This window comes from Rhipicephalus sanguineus, chromosome 4, assembly GCF_013339695.2.
Source record: "Rhipicephalus sanguineus isolate Rsan-2018 chromosome 4, BIME_Rsan_1.4, whole genome shotgun sequence".
In the NCBI taxonomy this organism is placed as follows: Eukaryota; Metazoa; Arthropoda; class Arachnida; order Ixodida; family Ixodidae; genus Rhipicephalus; species Rhipicephalus sanguineus.
The window spans coordinates 129,339,236-129,361,462 of NC_051179.1; the positions used below are offsets into that span (position 1 = coordinate 129,339,236).

The 22,227-nt window shown below is 45.9% G+C and overlaps 1 protein-coding gene across 2 annotated transcripts in view; it reads left to right on the forward strand.

Annotated features, from left to right (window-relative positions):
* The window catches only part of LOC119390670 (gastrula zinc finger protein XlCGF8.2DB), an 807,836-nt gene that overhangs the window by 518,727 nt on the left and 266,882 nt on the right, over positions 1 to 22,227 (forward strand). Inside the window, exons 1-3 of one of the 2 annotated variants that reach the window (XM_037658374.2) lie at positions 10,937 to 11,337; positions 15,253 to 15,330; positions 15,410 to 15,632. In XM_037658374.2, coding sequence (XP_037514302.1) covers positions 11,218 to 11,337; positions 15,253 to 15,330; positions 15,410 to 15,632 — 421 coding nt within the window. In that variant the 5' untranslated portion in view covers positions 10,937 to 11,217. Of the gene's footprint in view, positions 11,338 to 15,252; positions 15,331 to 15,409; positions 15,633 to 22,227 lie in introns of those variants that run through there. The other variant, XM_037658376.2, reaches the window with a different exon arrangement.

Here is a 22,227-nt window from a genome sequence, read left to right on the forward strand (position 1 = left end):
CTTGTAACAAGCCAGTGGCCTTGAGCATATTGTGAAGCCCAGCTTTCAAGTTGGCCTCGTAACTTGACCTAGCTTACCAGGGAGATGATCAGCATCCATGGTTTTCTGGACTAAGAAGGCTGCCCACCTGCGAAGGATTGTGTCTGTTCCTAATACTGTTTATTTCTCTCTCTACCTCTCTGTCGGCAATGATGAGTTCGCAGAGAGTTGTATACGCGCAAAAACAGCTCAGCGTCGTTATACTACAACTGAACTGAAAGTATCTGTTATATACATATGAATACATCTTGCCCACTGCTATAAGTAGCCGCTGCCAATGTGATTGGAGGGCAGCCTTCTTGAATTACGTTCAGAATGAGACACAGTCTGGCTATTCTAAAAAAAAAATAATTTACTTATTCTTCAGCTCAGTAATGCACTGCTTGTTGTGGACACTTCATTTTAATGCTGCGAGTTTTTGCAGACTTGTCACGTCGCGTAACAAGGAGGCGATTTTATGTGCTGACCGGAAATTTTTGACGAATAGCGAAGAACCAATGTTGAACAATATGCCATATTGAAAATACTTTATTATTTTTTACCTAGTCATGCATGAGCAGTAATTACGTGGTGGATCACTTAAGCATCATTTGTTACATCTTTGTTACGAGCAGATGCTGTTAGCATGACCCAGAAAATTTCGACCAATCATTAACAGCTAACAACCTATACAGAAGGATAGAATACGAGGTAGTTTAGCGTTATAATCGCCGACATTCCTTCAAGGAAAATTTGAGCTTACACAGTTTACGTAGGTTATTTACTTGGAGGGGCAGAGGGGAGGAGTGTAGGGTCACTTCACCGCTTTCCCGTCCACCCCCCACTCAAGCTGGGAAAAGTAGGAGGGCAAGGAGCGACACCTAGTACATAAATTTGTAGTCATTTACAGTCTTATAGTATGCACAACCAGCTCAATGTTATCTCTATAAATATTTGTCGACTGAACTTGGTCTTCTTCTTTGGAAAGACTTTATATTAGAGGGCTCTAACAGTAAAGAAATTGGCACTTGGCTTATTCTGAAGACTTCTGCGAAGTACCTTGCTTTGTCAGCCACATGTTTTGTTTAATAAGTGAGGATTTAAGGTACTAGAGTCAAAGCAGGTTTTTCATACTCACCATATTTATAATGCCAAACTGAGACTGCGAAGTTTCCAGATGGAATGGTCAGATGAAGAACAGGTTAAGGGTGGCTGTACTTTAGAAACTTGACGGCAATATTTCCAAAATGTCATTAAACACTGCTGTGTTGTCGCGGTATAGGGCAGCCCAGCCTGAACAGTCTCTTTGTGCAGATTCTTCCTTGAATTCAGTTATCTCTATGAATATAAAAAACCACATCAAATTGAGAGCAAATGCAGTTATCTCACCCCCTCTCTCTCTCTCTCTCTCTCTCTATAGATATATATATATATATATATATATATACATATATGTGTGTGTGTGTGTAGTGGACAGAGTGAGCGAAGCCAGCCCTCTCCACCCCCAACCCCCACTGGCGAACGAGTTGGTACGCCACTGTCTGTGCGGCACGGAGCACTGTGACACTCACTAAATGTCATCGCCGTGGTCATCTGTAAGAATTAGTGAACTTGTTTTGGTGGTGAAAAAAAAAGTGAGAGCTTGCTTACTGGCGCTTTAACCCTTTCATACGTCAGCTGTGAATTGTCTGTAAATGCGTCAAATTCACACAATGTTATTTCAAGGCACTCGATATTCTATTTTAACAAAAATAATGTCACGATTTTTGTGTGGTATAGTAATTAATCCTAATTAAATCGTGAATAAATATCTACTTATCCTGAAGTTATTTATGCTCTGTTTTTGCATAAATAGAATAAAATATCAGGATAGAAATACAGAGTAAATTCGTTTTCGGCTAAGTTCATTCTGAGCAATGAAAAATTATGCTTCTGTTGCGCTTCGCAGTAAGTGGCACGTCGAACTAAACTATTCGTCGAACATGGTAGTTACATCAGCAAAGCTACTATATTTAACAGTAGACTGTAAAATTAAGGTAAATGAAGATATTTATTTCACAGGAGGTCCAATTCATCAAACGATCAATATATCTTGCGCTTTCTTAGCCACTAGTAGGCACAACTAGCAAAAACAAGTAGTGTACAAAGCATCTTAAAGGGTTAAAGAAGGGGAGATGTGGCAGGGAGGACAGAGTTTTTTGATTAGCGGTTACAGTGAAAGCTTGGTTGAAGGTTGGGAAAAATGCTTAGTTTGGCAACTCACAATGGAGAATGCCAGAATGGAGTAGGGAAGAGCACTAGTAGAAGAGAAAGTAGAATATAGAGGCAAGCTTCTAGGAGGTTTTGGGTTCTGTGGGAAGAGAAGGTACCCGAGCCTGGCACTCGGTGTTATGGGTACTCATTTCTCGAAAAAGTGGAGTTTTCTCTAACTTCCTTCCCTTCGTTTCCCCCATCACCACTGACGCTGAGCCGTGTTCCCTTATGGGTTGCAGAAAAATGAGTCTTCTTTATTCTAAACCTCCCTTGCTTATTCACACCAACGAATGCCAGGTTGAGGTAACCCTCTATCAGAAAAACTAGTAGGCGACCACCGGCACTGGGTTCCCACCCTGCGCCTCCTGAATTGAAGGGAGACCCTCTGAACACTACACCATGGCTTTGAAAATTGGAGATGGATGCAGTGGAGGAAGGTGCATATCATCCTCTTGGCTGGCTGTAAGAGAAATGTTTATTGTTAGTAATGTAAAAGGTAGGAGACATCTTCTGTGACCTGTAAGGCATAACAGCTCACATTGAAGAGAAAGGATAATAAGAAAATTAGTGCAGCGTGCACATAAGTCGCGCAAGGCTGGGTCACAGCAGAGCTGGTGGGCATGCTTCAGCTTCTCCTGTTAACCATCTGTACAGAATGCTTGGGCAGTCATTTGAGTGCGTGCCAGTTCATAATGATGGTAATTTTCTATCTACGACACACGGCAAACCTCAACCACTAAGCTCTGCTATAAAATAATTGAACAGTGAATGGATTTGAACCATTTTGTGATGGGGATGTTTGCTATTCTGTGGCCTTCGTACAGCAAGTATGTAGGTCGCATTCTCTCTTGACAATTTCCATTGGGCTGTCTCAGCCATAGATGAGTGTTCACCTATGGCTGTAGAGTTCCGGGACGAGAAGTGTGTGCACAAGCTATGGTGCAGTGGGTGGAAGGGGTAGCTCTACTATCGGCGTTAAATGAAACCCGAACAGCGGCAAGCTTTTTCAAGGGTATTGTGTGCGCCCTTCATTCATCATAATTGACTGGCACTTGCATCCAGTTTGGCAGCACCCTGAAAATGCATGTCCATGGTGATAACTGGATGGTGCGCACTATACCATTGCAAATGCTTGCCGCTGTTTGCGTTTCATTTGATGCCAATGGTACCAGCGTGCGCACCTGTTCAACTGTGTGCTGTTACGAATGGGGGTTTCGTGTCGAGGAAAGCCGGGAGGCTGGCGAGCCGATGATGCCGGAGATGTCGGACTATCGCTGAGGAGCAGGACAAGGAGGCCAAAACGTTTATGAAAACTTAACAACGTTTATAGCAGGAATAGCAAGTAATAGCAGGTAATAGCAGGTTATCGCAGTTTATAGCAGGACAGAGCCTGCCAGCACGACCAAGTCGGCTGGGGCGTCTCTCTAACAACAGACCAGCCCGGTCTTAAATAAGGCATCCGTCCATTGTTTGATCTGGGACAAACCGGTACGAACAGCACGACGGTTTGGAACCCACCCCACCGATGGTGGACAACTGGTAGGGCAGCTCGCAGGGTTGGCTTTTTCCTTGGCTGCAGGTGTTGACAGGGAGGCTGTTTGGTCCCAGGTGTGGAGCAGCCTTTCTATCGTCCTCAGGAATGCTGCTTTCCGTAGCTGGGTAGCTTCGAAAACGACTGGCGTCAAACTACGGGGCTGGCTGGAACGACGGGCGTCAATCTACGGGGCTGGCTGGAACGACTGGATTTCAGACAATGCACGCAGGGCTAAGTCCCTGCTTCCAGGTGGCAGGTGCGGGCCCCTTAGCTTGGTCGCAGGGCAGACGCTGACCGCGATGCCGTGAACTTCCAACGAAGTGCAGGTGCTTATTCGCTTCCCCGTTCGGTCAGGTGCTCTGGCACAACAGTGCATGCTCTGCGAGGCGAAGGTTGCACCCAGGGTTCAAAATTCAAAGGGTTCAAATGAACCGGGCCCTCCGAGAGTTGAACAAAATGGCAGACTTCGTAGTTTGGTTAAAAAACTTTATGCGTCTTGGTGATTTTCCTTATCTAAAGAGAGGTTACCTATTTCGATAAGGGATGCTTCGTGTAGGCATGTTTCAAGCAGAACGAGGGCTGTCTCTCGGAATTCAACGGTTTAAACTGTCTCCCCAAAAATGCTACTTCCTTGCGTGCCAGGAACTTACCGCCAAGTTTGATCCTTTCCTTGCTACACATATAAAGAACTTTGGGAACGATGGATGTGGCAGGACATCCCACCTCCCCTCGACGAATGTTGAAGAGGTTGTAAAAGCTGCAAGCTCTTTTCGGTAAGCCGTTAGTTTTTTTCCGGCTTTTACAGCGTATGTACTTTTTCTTTGCTGTATCTACTCATCGCTGGGCTCTACTCCAAGCTCACTTGAAACAGAACGCAGCAGCAGTAATGCCAAAGCAAGTGTCAGAAACGCAGCGGTCAGCGGAAGCAGATGCAATGAGGGCTTTCGTGGCAGGTTCTAAAGAAATCAAAGCCACCTCGATGAAACTGCTATTTGAAGGTGTTGATGATGAGTGATCAGAAACGAAGCAAAAGGCAAATTCTTTGCTGAAGGTAATGACAACGTTGGAAACCACAATGATGGCCGAGTTTTTGGATAGAGTTTCGCAGGACTTAAATGCCACCAGCAAGGCACCTCAGAGCCCAGCGCTGTCACTGAATGCTGACATAAGTCCGATGAAGTCGTTATGTGAATACATATCCGGGTTAAGATGAGAGAGGCTCGATGAAATTGAAAAGCTTGCGAAGGGAGTGTCAGACAATTTTTGTTCAAGCAGCCAGAGAAGGTGAAAACAATCGACACCAAATGACAGCACTGAAGGCACGAGCACGCCAGAGCCTCAAAATCCTTCAGCTAAGTTCCACTGTGAAACCTTCGTCATGTTTGGCAATCTCCTGCACCCTTGCACAGCTTGCTTGAGTGCTCACACCGATGCCTGCTCGCAGTTTACTATTATTACAGATTGGACTGCTTTTACCCAGCGCATATGCGCCTGCAGGCAGTGGACCCTTTTGATCGGGCTGGCACATTTCCTGATTAGCTTGAACAATTTATTTCATTTGCGAGCAAGGAAGGCCGTCTGACAGACATGCTGAAACTTCTAATTCATGAAAAGCTTGAAGTTTTATTCTCAGAGATTCATGTCGCTGTTAGAATTTTTTAGCGCTTGATGGCCACTAACTCCACCAGAGAAAGATCATTCAGCAAGCTGAAATTGATCAAGAACAGGCTTTGATCATCGATGCCTGACAGCCGCCCCAGTGATTTGTCGCTGCAGGGCGTGGAGGCGGAGATTATTAGGAGGCTCAATGCTGAAGGTCTCATCAACTGTGCCAGCAAAAGGCACAAAAACACTTGTAGAAACGCACATGCTTTTCTTTCCTTTCCTAAAAGATGGATAAAAAAAGATAGCTTGTTAATACATATGCATGCCACATTTGAAGGTTGAATTTTGCGAAGCCCATAACATATATTCTACACTGTGTTGAAGCAAAAAAATTCTTGTGAAAATGAGAATTTATTCCACAGTTTAATGGCAGAAAGAGTGGGTGCAATAGTAATGTGTTTTCCCCTCTTCTAAAAGTGGATATTGCCTGCAAAAATGTAAGTGTATTTCCTCTTTAGAAGTCAACGATCTGTGGATAAATGAAAATATGTACGACTGTTTATGTGAGAGTGTTATTAAAAACAGTTTGGTTAAAGTTCGATATTGATCGCATTTTTTATAGGCGCCACCTTTTCTAAAATATTCAGCTCCCTGCATGATAATTTGCATGATGAACCACTTAAATTATTTGTTGGCTCAGTTGCCATACACAACATACATAATATCACTGTATGGAAACACTGCCCGAGGAGAGCTTAAATTTTTGTTGTTGGTTGAAATACGCTACCAGATGCGTGTCCACCGCATGCATGTGCGAACAGTTTTTGAAAAAGGCCCACCTGTCTATTTCGGCAGCACTCACATGCAGGCAACCAAAGCGTGCGTTGCCGAATTAGTAAAATAGATAGAGGAAGCTATTTTAAGTGCGGAGCACGGGCCCAGCTTGTCATTCATCCATGCAGCTCATGTGGAGCGATCACGCTGACAGTAAATTGCTCAATACAGGCTATAACACGGCTAGCAATGCTCAAAACCGAGTCAAAATGAAGGAACAAGGCCTAAAATAGTATAATTAACAGACCAATTAACCACAATAATTGACTAAAAATTGCTAAAGCTTTTCGGAAACCTGTGGGTGACTCTGGGACCGCACCAGAGATTACCACCGCCTAGCCGAGAGAGCTAGTGCCCCTCCCCCTATGCTTCGCCGGCGCTGTGGCGCTACATCTGATGGGGTAAACAATCTGACGGAACTCACTGCAGATGACGCATACCTCAACTGCCGTAACAAGCAGTAAGTCGGGTAAAACGCAGCAGAACATAGTGCAAATGTTGCACGCTGAGTTCGTGAATCTTCCTAACAAGATTCTACTTGTGATGGGGAAACCCTACATGCTTACCTCAAACATTGGCGTCCTTGATGCTTTGGTAAACAGAGCAGTGGGAGCTCTGTGAATAGGAATAGCTGGGTGCCCATGCTACGCACTTACTCAGGTTTCACAGTAGTGGAGGTGCCTCATGTATTTTTTTTCGCGAATGTGCTTCCAAGTTTTCAAAGCATGATGTCTATTGAAATAAGGGTACACTGTGCTAAAGGTTATAACGAATAGAATAAACACATTCGACGCTTTGACTGCACTTCTAAGAGCTGTGTCTATTTCTTCATTCTCGTCTTAGCTTCTCGCGCAGTTTGCCTGTTTTTCAGTATGAACCAACTAGCCCGAGAAATCTTGATGCTGTCCATGTCTTTTTGTCTCGCAGTATGGTTGAATTCTAATAACAATCTGTCCACATCCTCTGGGTGAAAGTAGATGTCCAGACAGCATTAATAAACACTGTAGATTTTTCGCTTAAATAAGGCATGTGTGTTTTGTAGCAAATTCTATAAAGTGTTAAGTCTCAAGAATGACGACAGGTTAAGGTTAAAGTTGTGGGGGAGGGGGGGGATTGAACCCCCTTGTTTTTTTAACCGGGCCCTCGGCATAAATAATCTGGCCTTCGTTGCACCAGCAAGGAATGACAGCAGCCCTCACTGCTTATCTAGGAGATAATCAGCAGTGGGCACAAAGGTAGGGTGAGCCTAGGTATCTGGTACCTGATGCCTATCTGGTATCTGGTACCCGTGCTCTATGCACACATAGTTCGGAAAGTGACATATTATGCGAGTGTTTTGGTGACATGTCGATACAAAATGCAGCAGAATGCAACGTTCTTCTGACAGGCGGTCTGGACTTCACACATAAGGCTCCGTGGCAGCCTCTTTCACTGTTTGCAAACTACTAATATGTTTAAACTGAACGAGAAGAGAAGTGCTAGCGCTTGATTATCGTGGACCACAATCATAATGAAACCAACACACGAGAACCAAGGAAACGAAAAGGGAAATAACCTTATTTTTACATAATTCGTTGTAAAGAAGTGATTAAAGAAATACTGACACGAATTTTAAGTGTTTTCAGATTGTTGCTCTACATAAAAACACTGGTGTTGAGAACCCTAAAAAGAGCATTTTGGTGCCTGGAAATGCATCGAATATATTTTTAATACTGCTACCTTAAAAACACGCTTTCAGTTTCAATATCGAGAGGGCGGCTTCTCACTGACATGTCATCGCAGTGTGACTTCAAGGGGAGACAGCAATGTGCTAGTGACAGATATGTCATCTGCTCGTAATGTACGCAAACAAGGGTGAGTGAATTGTCGTCCACCGACCCTGACGTTGATTTCTGCGATTTAGGCTACACGCAGGCCGCAGAATTCGCAAGCTCATTGGAACTGTGTCGACTCGTCGGGATAATGTCCATTGCGGTGGTGCTGGCTTGTAGATGCTCAGCGACGAAAACTTTAAAATCAAAGTAAAATGTTTTATACATGATGCCTGACTTCGGCGTGTGGAGAGCGTTCACACTGCATACCAAGGAAACGAAAAATGTCCCTTTTGCGATTTCTCAAAATCGTGTCAGTACTGCTTTAAGGAAGAAAATGAGGCCTAAAAAATAAAGAGGTTGAAGCAGGTGGGTTGGTTCCTCTTCCAAATTGCTGAAGTGAGGAACTCGAGTATGTCAGATATTACACCTTCAAGGAGCATAGAGAGATTTAATGTGTAACGAGATTTTTCCCAAGTCCGCAATAGATATCTTGTGTCACGTGATTATGAGTTTTGCGCAGTCATAGACTTTGCTTCTGCTCTTGCTGCTTTCATATTTACAAGACACCAAAACTAACGTGGGTTCAATGCAGGAGCGGATCCAGGGACCTTCTTTGGGGTGGCGGTTCCTTAATTCGGTTGGGGGGTGGGGGTATTGCACAGCTCGCAGTAACTGAAGGGAAGGGGGCGAGAAGGCGAAGACATTTCTTCGTATTAGATCGGCATTTTGCAAATTATTGCAGCCTCCTTCTCTCATATTGCATGGGGCGCGATGAAGTGCTTGCTTGAAACGCAAGAGAAAGGTACCAGTTGTTCTTTAAAAAGGACTGGGGTGAAAAGTAAAAGTACGTGCAGTAAATGTTCGGGAATGGGAAAATAATACGCTAAAGATTTTGCGGTAGTTGCGATCGCTGGTTTCAAGTACCCGACCCAATACGAGCAAGCTAGAACGATCGTGCTTTCATTCTTATCAAAACTGTCCGAGAAAACGGAGGTGCTAATGTCACGTTGATTTTTGTTTCGTTCAACTTAAACATCTGTATCAAGTAGTATCAAGCCTCAGCTTATTCTAAAAGACTTCGGAAATCATGTGCACACGAAACCAATTCACTAATGACCGACTTATGTTGCAAAGCCTCCCTCGGTGGCAAAGTTCTTCCTCCCGATACGACGCAGCCATCTCCTTCACCGTTTGATGTTTTCTTTTCCTCGTGGAACAACAAAAAAACTTCTCTCCTTTTTAAACGTCGATTGAGCAGCCAACAGCACCGTAAGTCGGCATCGCGCTGCAGCTGATGCCACCTTGCTAAAGGTAAGGAGCCTACACTAGTAGCACAAACTTTTGCTGTGTTTCCACGCTTCCCCATGGTGTTTTTTTGGCGAATAAATTCACGGCGGTCGTAGGACGGAGAGGAGGATGGTCACGCATATTTACAGCAGCCCAGAAGGGACTGTGACGGTGCCCAAGAAGCCTTTTGTAAACACTGTTGGCAGTGGCGCCCTGTATGTGCGTGTCTTTCTCTTGTCTGTCGTCTTCGCGCCTATTACCTTGGATAATCCAAGAAGCGTTCGTTCGTTGGAAATCTGCATAGGGAAGCAGAAAAGGGCAAAGATATGTGGAGAGAGAGAGAACTGGAGGAGATTCTCTTTTTGCCCTTTTCACAATTATTGTCGGCTCTTTCGTAGATGAAAATACAGACCTTACTTTGCAGCTCGTAAGGGCATATAACCCTTTCTCAAACAAAGCATTGGAATACTCCACCTATTGAAAATTCGAAAGGACGGACCTCCTATGGACACACTATTTCATCGCATTGACACGCTTTCTTTCCTTTTCCTGAATGACCCCCGCTCCTCGGGTCACAATAAAATCTCCCTTGTACTCTCGGGAGCGTGACGACTATCAATTTGGGCTTTTATTGTCGCACTCAACAAGGGAATGCTCACTTCCAAGAACGTCCTTCCGAAATCATTTAACCCCAAATCCGCCATTGGATGTACCGAGTGCGACGATCGAGTGCCGAGCTTTACTGAAAGGCTTCATTGGGCACTGTCAGGTGCACGGGCGTAGTCAGGGGGGGGGTTCAACCCTCTCCCCCCCCCCCCCCCCGAAAATTTTCAGGCTCCCTGGGCGCCGCCATAGTCCTCTCTGGGCTGCGCCAAATAGGCGCGACCCCCCAGAAGTGCACTGCCGAGGCCGTTGGCCGAGGCTGGGACGTGCGTCAGCCTTTGTACTCCCGCGCGCAGCCCAGCATGGCGGCGTTTTTTCTCTCCTGTGAAAAGGTCTGCATATACACACACACACATACAAACGCACACACGAACATACATAAAGGCTAGTTAAACATCCCCGCCTCCCGAAAAAAATGTCTGGCTACGCCCCTGGTCAGGAGTAGCCTTCCGGCCAGGAGCCTTCAAGGCACCAGTGAGGCAGACGTATGGCGATGTTGGAAGATCAAAAGTAAAGAGATGTTTACTTGATTACATAATGGTAGCGGATGCCCCTTGCAGCGGGCCGAAGCCCGGCTTGTCCACAGTCCATTTCGGCAGAGCGCATTCAGTTACTCGAAAAGCGGTGAGCCGCCTGCCACCACATTGCCGGCGCACCAAGAACGAACAAAGCGGACTTGTCATGTCTGAAACAGAGTCTGAAATACTAACGCGACCAGAGTTCATGCACAGCCTCCGGGATGTGCGCCCAAGTGCGGATCTCTGGAGGCTGCGTAAACGTCAAGATGACGCCAATTTTGTTATTTTGAAGTCAAGATGGCAGCGCCCACGAAACGCGAATAGGAGCAGTTTGTTTACGCTGAGCCGCCGTAGACAAGACGCATCCCGGACACCCGCACCGTCACCGTGTGCAGGCTTTCCGCGTTAGTTGTCCTTGTCTCCTGAATTATCAACATACCAACCCTGCGTTTATGGTTCACGTTTCGAAGAACTACTGCTGCCGGCCGTTTGCGCTGTCTACGGCTGAAGGAGCATCGGCTGCCGAGACGATGGTACTACTGTTTCACAACTTCCCACGTGAGAAAGATGAACAAGCTGCTTAGTGGATTGCCGGTGTGAAAGGAAGTAATTTCAAGCCTTTTAAAACCACTGTTCTCTTCTACAAACCATCGTCGTGACAGCTACCGTGAGAGTTCATCGCTAAAGCGTAATGGGAACACCGGCGGAACCTGCTCGACTACGGCCTGTCGTGGTGCCGTCGATCTTCGTTTCTGAACGGAACGAATCGCAGGAACCCAGAGCAACATTCTCGAAGAGGCCAAAACATGAGGTAAGATGTGGAATGTTGCAGCTTATTATGCCGCATGTAAGTAAAGAAAAAAAAAAGTTCATAAGGTCATTCTACTCTGAAGGCAGATGAACAGCGAAGCTCGGAGGTGACGTCACGCGGAATTTCGCTGGAAAGAACAGACGGTGGTTCTAAATGCGAAACATTTCTTGGCGAACCAAAGTCACTTTGACCGTTTCCATCTAGCCGTCTCCGTCTGGGCGCTTTAGTGGTCCACTCTTCAACATAGTATGTACCAAAATTGGCATAGGAGGACATCAGTGTATGGCGAACACGATTCACAGGTCATGACATAATTACCGTGAAAAATCACGGCATCTAAGCCGTGGGACGACGCATTGGAAAGCATTGTGAGCGGTTTCTTGACGTCATAGGATGTCAGCACCTTGCTGCTTGTCGGCAAGAGTTTCTTAGCTTTAAACATGTCGGTGCATTCTCTTTCCCATGACCATTTTTCATCTTTTGTCAGCAGTTTATAGAGCGGCTCCGCTACTGAAGAGGCGTTCCTGAGAAACCTTAAATAAAAAAATTCCACATTCTCAAAATTAAGCTTCGTAAATGTAGTGGGCTCTGTGGCTTGTAAGATTGCCCTCTTCTTTGTGCCTGTAGGGTAAATGCCTTTTTCAGTGAGCTTGTGGCCCAAATGTGGCACATATTTCTGAAAGAAATGGCATTTACCAATGTTGAGCGTTATATTCTCTCAATCTTTGTGACACCCGTTCATGTGTTTGTTGGCAATCACTGATGTCGGACCATGTCACGATCACATCGTCTATGTAACATCCTACGTGTCGAATGTTGTGAAGCACCTCATCTATCATCACTTGAAAGACGGTGTGCAAGCGCGGACACAAGAAAGAAGTCGACACCGCAACACCGACTACAAAGGTGCACAATGTTGGAAAAGAGAGAGGGAAGGCAAATTACCTGTGCATTCCCAGGCAATAGGCGAATCTATCAATCTGGCATGCTTCAGAGTCTACATTAATAACGAGAACATGAAGCATAGCTGTTAAGGCATTTGATTTCCTCTTTGTGCCTTTATGCAAGTTAATCGATGGTTGGCTCATGCATGTGCCACCACTATTATTGATAGGTCATTCCTCGATCATCAGATGTGTTTCTTCATTCCTGTGCCTGTACAAAATTGTGCATTCATAAAATTTTGGTGTGCACACGAACTCTTGATAATGTAAAGATAGATTAGAAGGTCAGTCTCCGGTTAGCTATCTCTTACGCTCTTATGATCTCTGGTTACCACAGCGACCCGTGTGTCCTACGTAGAAGCGGCCACAGCTAAAGGGAACCTTATACACCACACCTGTACGGCAGTCAGTGAATTTGTTGGTGTGGTTTATGAAACACATGTCAGCCCTCTTCTTGTCTATTACTCGCTTATTCTTTTTCTGCAAAGCAGCATAAATCATGCCTAGCTTATAGGAGGTATTCACGGGACGTCATCCCAAGGGGCACTAGCGTGGCAGTCTCCATACTTGTGGTTGCACATGCGGACTTAATCGTCAGATTACAACGAAAGCTCTCGGCAGCACGTGTTGTTTTGTTATCTTTACTAAGAAACAGCGTAGTGAGGTGCAGCACCGCCAGACATCAGACTGTCATCTGCCCGATTGCTAACGACCACGCCTATGGTGGCGCACTCGCTGGTGCTGCCTGGCAGGAGGAGCACTGTGAATAGCTCGTATTGGCAGCCGTAAAGACTACATTAAAAGGACACTGAAGGCAAATAACAATTTATGTCAAAATGAAATGCCACTGTCTGAGAACATCTGAACCATCAATATAATCAACAGCAGTGCTCTACTAATCGAGAAATTAAGGTAAATGTAGGACACAATATCTACCAAAAGTAGGACATTTTGGAATGAGCCCGATGTCGTCAAGAGTCCCGAGTAGAATTAATCACTAATATTCAAGCTACTTATGATACAAAGAACATTCCATGCATTACAAAACGGAATAAAACGCCGATTGTGCGTTTCTCTTTGATTCGTGGGAAAAGGAACTTATTGGTGTTACCATACAGAACGGCGCAGTTGGTCCAAAAGTTCCATTTTCGGCAGTTCTCGCTTCGCTGATGCACTTGCATCTCAGTGGTAGTTTCGTAATTGCGTACTGCTGCGTGTGCTTTGCGTGCTTATGAAAGTCGCTTGAACGGAAAGTTAAACAAAATACTGCATCCGTGTGATGTTGTAGATGCCCGAGTAGTGTACAGTGCTGGAGCTACAATAAAGAAAGCGACGTGACTTTCCACTGGGTGCCGCAGAATGAATTCCTATTCTCAAAGTGGCTGAGTGCCATGCCTCGAGGTCTGTCGCGACAAGTTTCGATGGTTGCTGTTGCTGTTGCTGCTGCTGGCCCACCCAAGCTCCATCTTGGATCGGTTGATGGCCGCCATTGTGCTGTACGCTCAAGAGGCCGCGGCGTTGGCTGCCGGGCAGTAAATACGGATAGCGCTAGGCAAGGCATCTGTTACATCAGGACTCTTGATGTGGGCGAGTTGAAGTGCGCCAACGCTGTGCGCGCTGCTAAGAGAAGAGTTTCTTTCAAAATAAGCATTTCCTTGGCCCGAAACAAGCACTATGACGTTTCTGGAATGCTGTTGCAACAATCAGCATCGACTTAGTATTTGCCTTTAGTGTCCCTTTAATGCCGTATCTATTTTGCACTTTCTTTAGCCTAAGAGATGCGCAATGAAATAATGAATACCTACGACATGTATTTCCTACTGCTTTCCGCATCTATGCTTGGAGTTAAAAAACAGACTTCTTTTAACGTTCAGCTACAGTGGCCACTGCAGCGTGGGGATAACTGTTTCTAAAAGGCTCATAACCTGTGCGTTAAAATTGGCACTCAATTGGTGCTCAAACGACTTGTTGAGGGAAGACTTAAGGCATGACATGGCTTTACCAGATTTTACAGCCTTAGAATGCTTAGACGGGTAGTGTAAAAGCAGTTTTGAAGATCTAGGTGAATACTGCCAGCATACATGGTTTTTCTGAAATGTTAAGGAAATGTCTAGAAATTGTGTTCTATTATTCTGAGGCAATTCATTTGTAAAATTCAGCCCTACTCCATTTAATTAAGATTTTTTGCTCACTGAAGTAACCATAGATTCAAAGTGCTCACGAATACAAAAATGAAGTAATCGTCCACATCAAGAAAAGCAAGTGTGATGATAAGGAGCAACACAGGGGTTCAGGCGCACAGGCAGCTGGTACGAAGTTGAGGAAGAAGCAGATAATAGAACAGCTGGCCCAGAAACGGGTGCTGTCTGTGTGTCTCGTTCATCACAAGACTAGTATGTGACGTCACATGATGCCCATGCACATCGTCATCTATAGATACAGGTGGCACGACATGCTGTGCTATCATAGAGAGAAAAATTATTCCCTTTTATTCATATTTCGTTATTGTGACGATCATCTTGCATGACAAGGGACAGTCAGTGTTCTTGTTGAGTCGGCGTAGAAGTGCTTATGCATTTAAAATGGACATGTGGAATGGCTACATATAAATACGAAGATATTTTTACATTTATTTCGAGAACTGCGGAGGCCGATGAACAGTATTCAAGTTTGTTTTCAATTTCAATGAAGTAAATTCAGATAAGCATCTTCCAGTATCCGATATTATTCTAATAGGTGCCCCAAATGAAATTGCATGCAGAAATATATAAGTTTGATCTTGTTGTGCAACATTCATGGCAATTACTGGGAGAGCGTCCGAAAAACGTGAGACCAGGCTATTATACAAAGGTAGAAGTGGTTTCACTAGATTTTTAAGAGATGTCTCTAAAGTATCTATTTTAATAATTGCCATAAGTTCCTGTTTTGTTGTGTATGCATCAGTAACCAAAACATTCATACAATATTTCAGATTCCTGTACAGTTGCTCTCCGAAGACCTAACCATCGGCCACACGCCAAGACCAAGTTATTGTAGCGTAAAAGATCATGTAAGAGTTCTCTCATTTCTTTGCTCGGCAGTAATCTTTGGCATCGTCACTCACAACGACTCAAACCAATTTATTTCAGGATGACATTGCAGTAGAGGCAGTACATCAGGCAGCAGTGGGTCTGGCTTGCGAGTTAGGACAGGCTGTGGAAACATCACCAGAGGCAGCGTGTGAATTGAACCATGTTGCAGATGTATCGGTTCAAGTGCGACTACCAACCAGCCAGAAGGCATCACAAGTAAATGGAATGAAAATTCTGTCAACAATTGCTACACAAACAGAACCATATGCTGTTTCTTCAGGTATGTTTCCAGCATTTTCCGTAAGATAAAACAAAAGTCAGTTTCGCTGCGAAGGCACCGCAGCGACCAATCAGAATGTTACACGAAGTAAAGCTAGCAGCTCATTCTCTTAGGATCCGGTCTGGCATCACTCTAGAGAACGTTGACGTAAGGGGTAGGGCAGCTCCAGCGGGCGAACCAACTTTCGTGCTGCCTTTCGCTTCAATGCAAAGTAAGCGGTGAGAGCAGCACAGCGAATGCAATTAGTACAAAGGTATGAGCCGTCTACTGATCTCCATCGAAGTAGCAGGCAACTGTGCGTGCTTGATCGAAGTTTACAGTTGCTTCCCGAGCAATTACCCCCCCCCCATTCATCTGTCCTTTATGTGCTTTTGTGCGATGGAGATGGCTGGTGCATTTAATCTCTGCTTCAGCGGTGACCGTCACCAGCCCTTGCATGCTTTCACTCGGATATAGGAGATGCGATGCACGGGATAATGTTATTGATTCAGACTTTTAAATGCAAGGCATTTCTTAGTGAACCTCAGGCACTTTTGCCATTTGTATCTATCTATCTTTCTAGCTATCTATCGAGCCGCCTACGTGTGGGCGCTGTGCTGGTCGTCTCCATAATTTGCAATATGGGCACGATTCTATCAGTGCCATTTATGATTACGTGTAACGTCATGCGCTTGGTTCACGTATTGTAGTCCTGGGTGATTTTAATCTTCCAGACATTAACTGGGATAGTATGTGCTATTTCTCCTAAGGTTCAGATGTATTATTTGACCTCATGGTAACCTTCAATCTTCATCAGGTCATTTCACAACCTACTCGCTCGCAGGAAGTAACTGAGAACATGCTTGATGTAATCTTTTTCAGCGATCACTTCGATATGAACCACATAAGAATTTCAATTTGTAGCAAGAGACAAGAGCAGGGACGACGTGGGCATGCCATTGTCTCGCTACTTTATTTGGAAGGCAATGGCAGAAGCAGAGCGGCGGCGGCGGCGGCTGCAGCATCCATACCGCCAGGAGTGTGAGCATGTTCTTTACTTGCTCGCATGTCGAGCTCTAGGCATGAGCTACGCGAGAGGCACGGCTAAGTGGTGGAAAATTGATGATGATGATGGTGCTACAGATTCTCCTTCCCCGCAAAAATGAACCCATAATGAAAACTATGGGGGCATATATACAAGAAGTGTTTGTGATGCGGGAGAAAGGGGTCCATTGTGGGCGAAGCGCAAAAAACGTAGACGGAAAAGAAGAGAACGACACAGGACAGGCGCTACATTTCAACTGGTTTTTAATCGCAGAAGTTACATGCAAGAAAACTAACAAACAAAGCAACCATGGCAAAACCCTGCCCGATAACAAAAGAACGAGCAACACATTCAACCATCTGAATATGAGAGGAACGTGCACCACCAGGGTGAAGTGACCCTTTGCAAACAGCCTCACTGCACCACGTGCATGCCTACCCCTTTTCCAACAACTGTATTTCATTATGCGATAGTGCCACAGACGACTGGCTGATGCCTGAATCTCCATGTTTATTTATCTGGTAGGCCTCCACCACTTCACGTGCCCTTTGGTTTTTTATGACGAAAGATCACGGAAGTTTCACCGAAGAGCAGTGCGCAGCCGCATCTCTTGCAATGCATGGCCAAATGAGAATACGGTGCACCCTTCAGAGAGCTATGATGCTCACGTAATCTTATATTCAGGCACCTGCTAGTTTGGCCTACGTATGCCTTCCCACAACTGGTGGGCAAGCGGTAAACCACCCCGCACTCACAAGGCACAAATTTCATTTTACGCTTCACATTACATGTGGCTCGCTCGGATGAATTGTCATGGTCTTTTCTAGTAACTGCAGCACAAATTGTTCCTAATTTACGATGTGACGTGAAAACCACATCAACCTTGTAATTCCTGGCCGCTTTTTTCAGGCGATGAGACAGAGCATGAACATAGGGAATGGCCACCACTTGCTTGGTATCTGCCTTGGCACTGCCTTCCCCGCACTCTACTGACTTGAGGCTTCTTAACACTTTTTCACAAGACAGTGAAATTACTGAATTGGGATAGCCAACTTCTTTCAGTCTTTTGATTTGCAACATCACGCTCGCTTGCAAGGAGTGAATGCAAGATTTTGAAAGAGCCAAGTGCAAACATGATGTGGCTATGCCTATTTTTACCAGCTTGGAGTGACTGGATCTGAAGTCCAGGATAGGTTTCATTGATCTTGGGAGATATTGCCAGCAGACATGGGCACCAGAAAAATCGAGCTTAAGGTCTAGGTACTGCAACTTATTGTCTTTTGCAGCTTCTACCGTGAAATGCAATCCCATGTCAAGCTCTTTAAAAGCTTTCAAGGTGTCTATCATCTTCCTGTTGACGTTTTCATTCGTTACAAAGACATGGAAATCATCGGCGTACCGAATCATTTTTTCAAATACGCTGTTCAGATTCCTGTCAACAGCTCTGTCAAGTTTCGCGAAAAAAATGTTGCTCAGGATGGGTGCCACCCTCAACCCTATGCACATGCCGGAACGTAGAACTAATACAGTATTGTTCCACGTGATGAATGTGGAAGACATATCTGGACAAAAGCTTCATGAAGCTCCCCACGGGCCAAACTAGCAGGTGCCTGAATATAAGATTACGTGAACATCATAGCTCTCTGAAGGGTGCACCGTATTCTCATTTGGCCATGCATTGCAAGAGTTGCGGCTGCGCACTGCTCTTCGGTGAAACTTCCGTGATCTTTCGTCATAAAAAACCAAAGGGCACGTGAAGTGGTGGAGGCCTACCAGATAAATAAACATGGAGATTCAGGCATCAGCCAGTCGTCTGTGGCACTATCGCATAATGAAATACAGTTGTTGGAAAAGGGGTAGGCATGCACGTGGTGCAGTGAGGCTGTTTGCAAAGGGTCACTTCACCCTGGTGGTGCACGTTCCTCTCATATTCAGATGGTTGAATGTGTTGCTCGTTCTTTTGTTATCAGGCAGGGTTTTGCCATGGTTGCTTTGTTTGTTAGTTTTCTTGCATGTAACTTCTGCGATTAAAAACCAGTTGAAATGTAGCTCCTAACCTGTGTCGTTCTCTTCTTTTCCATCTACGTTTTTTGCGCTTCGCCCACAATGAATCCTCACCATCTAGCCCAATTTGCAGTTCTGTTAGGACAAAGGGGTCCGTGTACAGTCCAAGTCGTCAGCGTAGGGAGGCACAGGGTCTTTATGACCTTTCCGGTGGGCAGCACTGGGAGAAACGCAATGGACGAAGGAGTAGAAGCCAGGGCGCTCTGTTCATACGCAAGCAGGTCCCACGATGACGCATCGGGCCTTTCAGGAGGACACCGAGTGACGCGAGCGGGTGCGGCTGGCAGAGGTTCCTGCAGATGCAGCTGCAGGCAGTCGCCGAAGGGCTGGTGTGTGTGATGTGGGCGAGATAGTGCGATGTGCCACTGCGGAGCTACGTTGACAAAGCCTCAACGAGTAACAGCGGCGATGGGGCCTCCGGAGCAGAGAGCGGTGACTTTGTCGTCGTGGTTTCGTGTAGGGCGGACTTGCGGTGTGATCGGTCATTGACATGATTGTGTACAGCGTGCCTACATTCAAGTTGCATTCCTGTTGGTTCACACCCCTCGTCGAGAATACTGGAAGATGAACGTCGTGGAACCCAGCAGGCATGGCCTCTGCCGGAGGGTCGGACAAGCGCGTTCGTGCTCGTTGGGGCAGCCTGGTACTAGTCCGCCGGTGCGGCTGGTGCGGAATATGCGGGTTCTGTCATTCACGAGCCTGGCATGTAATCCTTTGTCGTTTCGGTCATCGTAGCAGCATCTCGGAAGTTCCAACGTAGCTGGTCACGTGCAGGGACTTCTGCTGTGCTAGACTTCGAGGACGATGGCACGTGGTTGCTACTTCCAAGACGCACAGAATGTCGAGGTCGATGGATCGTCGTGTTCGTGAGACATCATCGACAGCGACGTTTCTGCGATTGGGTGGCGAATAGCGGGCGAGAAAATGACATTGTCAGACTACAGGGCATGCGGCATAGTAACCATCATGGAGTCCGACGTCACCGCGGTGTCACGAGCCGTCGAAGTCGGGGAAGGCGTGCAGATGGCGGGCACGCGTGATGAAACTTTGGCCAAGAGCTTCGAAGGAATGCACCTCGTGTTGGACAGGTGAGTCGAAGTACTGGCATCTCCTGTGTTGTTGTGGTGGTCCAGTTCAGGAATGGATGCCGCTGTGGCCGCAACCGAGGTAGAAGTAGTCATAATCAGTGAAGTGTCGTTATGGTCGAGTGAAGGCTGTGGGCCGGCGGATACCACACTCTGCGATGGTGGAAAATTCTGGAACTCGCAGTTCCACCGAAGCGGGCGATACGTGTGCCCGTAACAGGCGAGCACGGCAGCGCAAAGATCATCATATGGCTGCGGGCTGGATGTCAATGCGGCATCTAGGTGGCGTAGTTCTGCCGGCAGCGGGTTGAGCAAGACTGCCTGCATCAGCGGCTGTGCCGTGACGCCATTCAGTGCGAGAGTGGCATCAAACATCAGGAACCATGTTCAGGGGTAGGCCAGGTTGAAAAGCTTCACTGGTGGGCAGAGTGACGGAAGCATTGCAACAGGCTGTGCTCGGCGAAGTGCATGCTCTCCGGGTCATCTACGTAGCGAGAGAGGGAGAGGAGAGACGACGTGGCCATGTCGGTGTCTTGCCAATTTATTTTTAAGGCGATAGCAGAAGCGTAGCGCCGGCAGCTCCAGCGTCCAGACCACCAGGAACCTCAGTGTGTACCTTTCTCGCTCGCACCTCAAGCTCTAGCCATGAACTACGCGAGAGGCGCGGCTCGGTGGCAGGAAACTGATGATGATGATGATGAACGGCGATGATGATGATGGCGCTGCAAATTGATGTAACCCATGGAATGAATATCTGACCACGACGTACCAGTGTGCATAGTTCCTCTTTGTGGCAGCATAAGCACTCATTCTTCTGTATTCGTTGTAGCAGACTTTGAAAACGCTGATGACAATAGGATACAAACTCATCTTGCTCACGAATTCCAAATTTCCAGAAATGGGTTCGAATACCGCAGTAGATCTCGATTCCCTTTGGCTTCATTTCAAATCGGTTGTACTTTTCTTGTACTATTACTCTCTATGTACCTACAAAAGTCAAGCGCCCGCCAAAAAATAATCCATGGATCATGCACGAAGTTATTGAGGCAAAGCGATGTTTGAAAAGGTTGCGGAGAGCAACAAAAACAAAAGACGGGGGAGAATCCAGAATTTGGAAGCTACCGGACGCCATCGCGGAATTTAAGCATAAAGCTAAACTTGCTAAACAATGCTAGTTCGACGTAGCGCTACTTACTTTCCTTGTAAGTAATCCGCGCAGGTTCTGGAATCACTTTTTTGCCTCTAAAACTTTTTCGATCAGTGTTTACTGTGGAGGATAACATTATTCCGCCAATTATACAGCGATGTTGAATGAAAATCAATAAAATAGGCGTCGTCGATGCTGGTGTTTTTTACCTGCTGCTTAATCTCGACCACAAAAACGCTAGTGGCCCCGACGATATACCTAACAGTTTTCTGAAAAGATATGCAGAATTTTGTAGTAAATATCTTAGTCTCATTTGCTGAAAATCACTCGCGACTTCACAACTGCCTAACGATTGGAATATTGCAAAGGTTATGCTGATCCATAAAGGAGTTGACGCAGCACTACCTTCAAATTTCAGACCTCTTTCATCGACCAGCACATCTTGTAAACTCCTCGAACAGAGAATATTAAAACATATGACGGTATTTTTAGAGCGCATAAAATTTTTCTCTCCCAACGATCACGGTTTACGAAGTGACTTATCGATGGTAACCCAACTTACTGAACTGGTCCACGACCTTGCTGTTACATTTAATAACTGTGGTCAAACTGACTTAATTCTTCTCGACCTATCTAAGGCTTTTGATTGTGCAAGTCATAGCAAATTAATAGCTAAAGTTGAAAATGTTTTCGGAATAGGAGAACTTTCTGCTTAGATAAAAAGGTTTCTTATTTAACTGGTCACAATTTGTACTCTGTAAACAAATCTTTTCTAACGTAGAGTCTGTAACATCCGGAGTTCCTCAAGGCTCGGTAATGGGGCCATTGCTCTTCCTACTCTATATTAATGAAATCACTGCTAACATCACTTGCAGTGATTCCACTCCTGCGCCAACTGCGCCAAAGTGCGCCAAATTGTATTTACTGCGCCATCCTATATCGACGAAAATTGCGCCAAACTGCGCCAAAGCCTCGGGTTTGGGGGCGTCTATCACCGGCAATCGCACGGCCGGCGCGTCAGAACATGTGCAGCTTGATCTTGGGGTTGCCAAAGTCGCAACCATGGACCAAGAATTTTTCCGCTGAATAAATAGCGCTCGCGCGTGCGTCTCGAGTAAGCCACGATGCCATGCACGGTGCCGACGCAGCTTCTGTTCTGCAAGTCGGCTCGACAGCAAAACGCGCTCTCCGCAGAGGCTCGTGACGTCTAGGCCTATCGGTAGCGAGGAAGTGCGACGGCGATTCATCGGCGGACGTCGTCTGTTCTAGAAACGC